The 8,426-nt window shown below is 38.0% G+C and overlaps 1 protein-coding gene across 1 annotated transcript; it reads left to right on the forward strand.

Annotated features, from left to right (window-relative positions):
• The first annotated feature begins 3,493 nt into the window (after positions 1-3,493).
• On the forward strand, positions 3,494-8,186 carry LOC122059109 (beta-glucosidase 13-like). The gene is made up of 13 exons (XM_042621801.1): positions 3,494-3,760; positions 3,870-3,939; positions 4,050-4,108; positions 5,172-5,247; positions 5,385-5,462; positions 5,535-5,622; positions 5,718-5,948; positions 6,158-6,268; positions 6,361-6,572; positions 6,703-6,734; positions 7,460-7,562; positions 7,659-7,761; positions 8,003-8,186. The coding sequence occupies exons 1-13, from the start codon at positions 3,494-3,496 to the stop codon at positions 8,184-8,186; spliced, it is 1,614 nt and encodes a 537-aa protein (XP_042477735.1).
• Positions 8,187-8,426: the final 240 nt, after the last annotated feature.

The following is an 8,426-nucleotide window of genomic DNA, read 5'->3' on the forward strand; positions in this document are numbered from 1 at the left end:
CTGGAAGGCTCCCTGTTCTTCAGATATCAACCTGGGGAGCAATTTATCAAGCCTCATCGCCATAATTTTGGATAAAATTTTGCAATAAAAATTCCCCAAACACAATGGCCGAAATTTATCTAGAGAAGAGGCTCCCTCTTCCTTGGGAATAAGGACCAAGAAATTATTGTTCACACCATTAGGCAACTGGCTAGTACTAAAGAAATATTTAACTGCATTACACACCTCTAGCTCCACAGTATTCCAGCATCTTCTAAAGAAAGCTTCAGAAAATCCATCCGGGCCTGGAGAGTTATCTGGGTCCAGGTCACATATAGCTCTTTTAATTTTTTCATTCTCCGGTAAGGCATCAAGCACATAGCAATCGCCTTGATGAAGAACCACAGGGATGGAGTCAAGAAGCTCCATATGCTCCACTAAAGGCTCAACTTTGTAAAATTGCTCATAGGAATTAACTGTATAATTACCTATCTGGTCTTGACCTTCCATCAAAGTCCCATCAGGTTTTTTGAGGCTCCTTATAGAGTTTCTGCATCTACGCATTTTAGCAGAAAAATGGAAGAACCTAGAATTACGATCTCCAGTGATGGATGCATGAAGCCCACCATATCATTTAACCTTCTGTGGTTGTCGATCTGGCTCTACCAAAAAAAAAACGTTGTCCACTGGCAAAATGTGTAACATGTGAGTAGACAATGGTCTTATATTTCCACCGGCGGCTTGAATTTTTGAAAAAATAATCATATGTTCACATGGTTGGTGATGATCTTGAACCAGGGCATCTCACTTTTTGAAAAAATAATCATATGTTCAAATGATTGATGATGATCTTGAACCACGGCATACGGCCTCACTTTTTGAAAAAATAATCATATGTTCAAATGGTTGATGATGATCTTGAACCAGGTCATACATCAGCCACAACCACTATTGATGGTTGTGGATGTTACATGCGTAACTGTTTAAGATGTGGTACTTTGTCAGAAATAATTTTACTTTCAATTAAAAAAGAAAATAATTTAAGACTATTTTACCTTTCATTCGTATCGATTGACAGATGTAATATCGGTCTAGAATTAAGATCAGTCAAGGCCAATTTTAATTTGATCCAACCAATCAAATTCATTCGATCTGATTTCTCAGATCATGGCATAGATTCATATTGGTCGATTTTGCCCTTGCTTTATTTAAAAGGTATATATATATTTTTTTTTTTATCCCTAAAACGATATGAATAACTTATTCAAATAGATTAAGGATCAGGAATCAATCTCAGTCAATATCAATTCAATATGGTCGACACAATATTGACACTTGAAACCATAAACCATGGTCTTCGTCCATATTGACACATATGAGGATTCCATTCAAACTGGTACTCTATCATTTTTTTCCCTTTTTTAGATGAATTTAAATAATTTTCCGAACAAGACAAATGGAGATGCACCAGCATTCTATGTTGGTTTCCTATTCATCCTCATATAATTTACCAAAAATAAAAAATAAAATAAAGTCACTCTCATAGGCGTCAATAGTACTCCACCTACTCTCTCTTATTTCTATAAAAAGGAGAGCTTATTAAGCTTATCGGGAACCCCTTTTTCTCTCTCTTTCTTTCCCTATTTTTCTTTACACAGAAATTAAAATTTCATTAACTAAAATGGGCAAGAGAGTACCTCCTCCCAAGGAAAGACATATTTACAAGAAAAGATGGGGGATTGATCCATCAAGTTTTTGAAAGCCAAAATTTCAAACCCCTCTAACAAGGTAATGAGCTTCCCTACTCATAGACCTATGAAACCTGAAAAAGTTAGAAGAAAAAGCTAAAATATCATCAATTATAGCTAAAGTAAGCCAATCCAAAGATGAAATCCCTAACTAAAGTAGGCCAATCTTGGTTCCCTATTCATCCTCATATGATTTGCCAAAAAAAAAAAAACAAAATTCATCCAATCATGGTTCCCTATTCATCCTCATATGATTTTCCAAAAAAAAAACAAAATTCATCCTCAATATGCATCGATAGTACTCTACTGACTCTCTCTTATTTCTATATAAAGGAGAGCCTACTTCTAATGGAAAGTACCAAGCTCCCAAACAGCTACTAAGGGACCGTTTGATAACGTAACCAGAAACGTGTTTTTGTGTTTTCTTGTTCTCAGAAACAAAGAAACGGCATAAATACCGTTTGGTAAAAGTGTTCTGTTCCACTTGTTTCTTGAAACATAAATTGAAATTTATAACAATTTATGCTCCAAGAAACATGAATGACGAAACAAGTTTTACTTGTTTCGCTCGTTTCTCGAAACAAAATTGGGGTACAAACAATCGATCGACCACGGGGTACAAACAATCGATCGACTACGGACCCTTCTTCATCTCGATGGTGGAACACCTTTCATCGTCACCCTCTTCGTCACCATCGCTGTTCGGTGCGGCTACGAGGAGCTCGCGAAGACTGCTACTGCTCAGACAAGAAACGTTCGTCTCTCTCTCTTGGGCCTTACTTCAACCTCATGGAACGGATGGAATTTGGGCCATTCCCGATCGGGGCCCTTCCCATTGCTGCCATCGATCTGCATCGTAACAGATTGGGATGGACTGGGGAATTGCAGGGAGGGCCGAGGTGGGAGCAAGGGGGAGGAGTTGGGGAGCCCTTTGCTTATGAAACTAAACCTAGTTCAGAGGATGGATTCTTCGTCTCCAGCGTCGATGGGGATCTCAAACTCAGTTCACAAAATGGGTTCTCGACCTTTAGATCTGACGGCCTTACGGCTGACTCCGCCATGGCATCTGAGCCTTCCGCAGCCCCTCTGGCCAAGCTTTAGCACAACCCGTTGCAGGCCCTCATAGCCAGCAACCCCCTTACCCGTTTCACTTTCTCTCTCTACTCTCTCTCTCTCTAGGGTTTATTTCATATACAAAGTTCACACGCATCTCTGCAAATCGAAACTCGAAAGGCAAAGGAACTACAAGTGGAGAATCTGTACCAGTACAATCCAGAGTTATCCGGCAAAGGAAGCGATGGAATCCGGCAATTTCAGGAGTATAAGAGGGTAAGATTTGCATTAGGAAATAGCCACACACAGAGAGAGAGAGAGAGAGAGAGAGAGAGAGAGAGAGAGAGAGAGAGAGAGAGGGAGGATATGGTGAGGTGGGGGTCGCCGCAGATTTACGGCGGACGGGAGAGTTGAGGTGAACGCTGGATCGGGGGTGAGAGCGAGAGAGGGAGGAGATGCAGACTGCTTGTGAGCCTTATGGGTCCAGAACCTCATGGTTTCAGAAACAAGAATTATCAAACACCTCTCTTACCTGTTTCTATTTCTAGAAACAATAATTTCTGCTTCTGCCGTTTCTTGGAACAGAAACGGCAGAAACGTTATCAAACGGCCCTAAGCTTATCCGGAAACCCTTTCTCTCTCACACTCACTTTCTGTGTTTTTGTGTCTATACGTTGCTCATCCTAAGCCTCTGCTAACATATTCAAGCAAAGATGCTGAATGCTCTGATGCCTCAGTCAGCGACTAGTGTTCATCGGCCACTTTCACTCCTGCAGAAGCCCTTGAACATTTCGGGGCATGGGAGTAGTGTAAGGCTCCAACCCATTGGACAACGAAGAACTGTAGCCCTACGTGGAAATTGGCCGAAGGAATGTTCCATTCAAGCTAGTAGTATTTCCAATGAAACTAATAATTATGAGATCCAACGAAGTGATTTCCCGCAGGATTTCATCTTTGGAACGGCAACATCTGCTTATCAGGTACGTGTGCTGCACTCCCATGCATAGTCCTTATATTTGCTGCTTTTCGTCTGGAAATTTTTCATTCATATGTTTATGTACGTGTGTGTGTGTGCATGTGGTTCTTCAGTATGAAGGTGCTGCAACAAAAGGTGGTAAAGGACGAAGCAACTGGGATGAGTTCACTCATAGAAATCCAGGTCTCTCTCTCTCTCTCTCCTCACACACACAGAGAAAGACACATACTTCTTCTTCCGACACATGCATAACTTAAAATGTATTCACATACGTTGTTTCAATTTGTGGCCAGATAAGATAAAGGATGGCACGAATGCAAATTTTGCCCTAGATTCTTATCACAGATACGAGGTAGGTACCAGTCCTTATCATCTAATCACTTCACTACTTAAAACTTTTATTATGGTAGGTAGGGCATGCACTACATGTTACATTCATTAATTATTTGTATGTTAAGAAGGCCAAATGTAATCCCTATGGTGCCCTTATATAGTGGGTATAGTATTTATCCATTAACCTGAATGGGGGAATGGGTAAAGAAGAATTCAGTAATTAAGAGGAACTCTATCAGAGTTGAGTTCAATACTATATGGGTACTTATGGAAGTGATCAAAAGGACATTTGGCGGAATTCTCAAACTGTACATGCAGAGAATTCAAACTCTATCACTAATCCTCGATCTGTCTCGACAAACATGCATGAAGGTATATATCAATTTTTAAGGAGATCAGTTCTTCGGAAAAAAAAGATCCTCTTAAATTAATTGGGCGCACCTGTATCCAACTCTACATGCATGTTCACATGAACTTACATGTTTGCTAGGTGCAAACCCCTGTCCCGGAAAAAGGATGCTGCATCCTTGTTACAGATTTATGTATTAGTCCATTTGTCTCTTCAATAGGTTTTTTTCCTTTTGGGCTCCTTTCCTGCTGATAGCAATGCCAAAGGTGGGAATCGAGCTCAAGGAAATTTTCCTATTTTCCTAGTGTTTTGTCTTTTTTGCTATGTACAAATTTTTCTCATTTTAATACAAATCCCGAATCTTCTAGCGAAAAAAAAGGTGCAAACTCCTGTCCCATTTTCTGCCATTAAAGTGTGAAGGGGGGTGTTTATGCTGAGATTAGATCTTCTGCACGTATGTTCACCTGGGTTTACTTGTGAAGATCCAACACCAGTCCCACTTCCTACCAATTAAAATGTGAAGAAGGATATATATGGAAGCAAAAGGGATAGGTATTGGATCCTCACATGTATGTCCAGGTGAACGTACGTGAATATGATACATTCTCGTTTATGGAAGCAAAAAAGGAAAGGTTTTGGCATCTCACACATGCATGCAGTGGATCCATTCTCTATCAACTTTAATAGACTGTATTACCATACCTGAACCATTATTTTCCCGCTGATTAAACAGGAATATGTGGCTTTGATGAAGGATTTGGGTGTCAATGCTTGTAGATTATCGATTGCATGGACCAGGATATTACCAAGTAGTAAGATATTGGATATATACAGGCCTATGATCTCGATTGTAGTTGAGGAAATAATATTGGTTCAATTTAAATTTTATTTAGATATGATAAATTTGTGTTATGCATGATTTCTCTTGAACATTATAAACTGGTAGCTGGAAAGCTAAGTGGAGGTGTGAACGAGGAAGGCATCAAGTATTATAATAACCTCATCAATGAGCTTCTATCTAAAGGTAAAATCTCTCCCTCTCTCTCTCTCAAACAAATAACAAATATTATCACGAAATTGTCTTAAATATATGAAGGGATTCAGCCTTTCGTGGTCCTTTTTAACAGGGATCTTCCTCAAGCCCTCGAAGATGAGTATGGTAGTTTCTTGAATTCTAAAATCATGTGAGTATTGACTTGTTCTTCCAATTATTATTTTTTACCAATCTTCCCAAAATTTGGAAACTCAAATCTCATTGATTCTATTAATATATATGCAGTGAGGATTTCACGGATTACGTAAACATTTGCTATGAAAAATTTGGAGACCGTGTGAAGCATTGGATCACCTTGACCGAACCAATTTTTTACACCATTGGAGGATATATTTCTGGCTCCTATCCTCCTGGCTCTGTGGCTGATCCTGGGACAAATACATATATTGTTGTCCACAACTTGCTCCTTTCTCATGCAACCGTAGTGAATCTCTACAGGAAGAATTACCAGGCAATTAATTAAGCTTAAACGTAGTCCTGTGACAAAAGTTAATAATTAATCTGACAGTGCATAGCTAATTACATCTGGTGCTTAGATGCCACTTTCCGCACACCATGGACTATATTATTTCTCTATCATTGTTTTGATCTATATATTTTTATGGAGATAGTATGGAGAATTTTTAACCCTAAATGGATGTACTTAATTATCCATTACAAAAAACCCAAAATGGCCAGATTGGAATTGCATTGGATTGTGAGCATATGGTTCCTTTATCTAAGGATCAGGCTGACATTGAAGCTGCTGCAAGAGCTTCTGATTTCACATTAGGATGGTGGGTCTTTATCAATTTTTGATGACGTTATTAATTTTTTATGAAAATAAAATTTCCACATAATCTCTTTCATTTTTGCTTTCTTTTATAAGGTTTATGAATCCATTAACATTTGGAGACTATCCACAAAGTATGAAAGATCTTGTGGGTGAGAGGCTGCCAACGTTTTCTACCATGGAATCTCAAATTTTGAAAGGCTCATTTGACTTCCTGGGATTAAACTATTATACTGCAAAATATGTTAAAGATGTTCCTCCCTCTTCTACTGCTAGTTATACCACCGATGGTCACTACAAAAGGTTAGGTAAGTACAAACAGAAACTAAAGGACTCATAGCACCTTCACAAAATTTTCCAATTAGATCGTTAGGAATTACTATCTGATTATACTGACAAATCCCTCAACTCTTTGGTTTTTGTTATATGATGTAACAGCTCGCATAGATGGAGTTCCGATTGGTCCAGCGGTATGAATTTTGAGCCTATAACTAATCATCAAATGAATTATAGAATTAATTCTATCCTCATAAAAAAGAAAGTTAATTGTAAAGCTTTCATCCCAAAAGTTCAAACTTGTAGGGGGAGGGATTCCCAAATATATAAGAGGGACTTCAGGCCAATTTATTAGCCAGTATGAGACTAAACTCCCAACCCTCTCCTGTACGTGTGGCAGTACATACTATGAACACGTGGAGATGGTGAAAAATGCTCTGATACTATGTAAACAATCCACGTCCATTTGTTGTCCTCCCTAAGTGATTTGTCCGAGTGTAGAGCTAGGTATATTGAAACTATACATGAGGGGGAGTTTTGAGATGTTAGGAGTTGTAGAGGTATAGTCCCTCATCGGTTAAATTGATTTCATCATATATTTCAGAAGTTATCTCCACCAAATGCCTTAACTTATTGGGTTGGACCCTTCAACAGTTAATCTATTGTCACTTAGTGTAGTTTGGGATTATATTGACGGCAAAAGTTCATTAGAATGGTCCATCATATCTTCAGAAACAGATTAGGATGGTCTACTATTTTCGTGACATGGATAGTTGGTTTTGGCCAACTGACAGTTGGATAAGTTGTACATCATATAGATTAGCTAATATGTTAAATTTCGGACTATATTCTCCCATGTATGTTCATACATCCATATATTTTTTTCAACCATATGTATTAACAACTACCTAATATACAGACTGGTTTGGATTGGCTCTACATCTATCCCCAAGGGATGAAAGATATTATACTTCTCATAAAGGAGAAATATAATGATCCCATTGTTTACATTGCTGAGAATGGTAATATCATTGATCTATCTTTTATTTTATTGGCTGTTTAATAAATTTGATGTCAAAGAAATTCATATCAATAAAATCCATTGGGTTTTCTTGCAGGAATTTCAGAACACAGCTTTTCGACAATGGCTGAATCTCTCAAAGATGACCAAAGAGTACAATCCATCAAGGATCATCTATCTTACCTTAAGAGTGCCATGGAGTGAGTATATATTGTATTGGTCTTGTTCTTGGAGAAAATATTCATGGGAAACAAAAATTAAATAAAAGGGCACGCATATTTATTTTATGTTGAGGATCTCAGGGTGACAATTTAGCAATATAGTGTCCATCCCCACCATTAATCTTGTCCCAAATTTTTTTCTTTTAGTTTTCTTTGCACCCAAAAAGAAACGAAAAAGTTTCAACTATCTTAAGTGACATTTTTTTTCTTCATTTTGCAGTGCTGGCGCAAAGGTGAAGGGATACTTTGTGTGGACTTTGCTGGATACCTTTGAATGGAATGTTGGCTACACAGTCCGCTTCGGTATTAACTATGTGGACTACAATGATGATCTGGCAATATATCCAAAGGAGTCAGCCAAATGGTTTAAAGAATTCCTGCTCCCGACCAATAAGAGTGAATAATAGTCTTCCTTCAAGTTATATCCCATGTATGAAATAAAGGTTATCTTTCTATGATTTCCAGTTATATTTCTATCCTATGTCTGAGCATAGTTTATGTCAGAAATAAAAATAGTTTGGTAACTAGTACAAATAATAAAAATAGGTTTTTTTTATTATTTTCTCTTTTCTATTCCCAACTTATGGGTCTCGTGCCTTAGATATTTTTTCAATGTTGGATTGTAATTTCCTTCTCACATGGGT

Source organism: Macadamia integrifolia, chromosome 13 (assembly GCF_013358625.1).
Source record: "Macadamia integrifolia cultivar HAES 741 chromosome 13, SCU_Mint_v3, whole genome shotgun sequence".
NCBI classification, from domain to species: domain Eukaryota; kingdom Viridiplantae; phylum Streptophyta; class Magnoliopsida; order Proteales; family Proteaceae; genus Macadamia; species Macadamia integrifolia.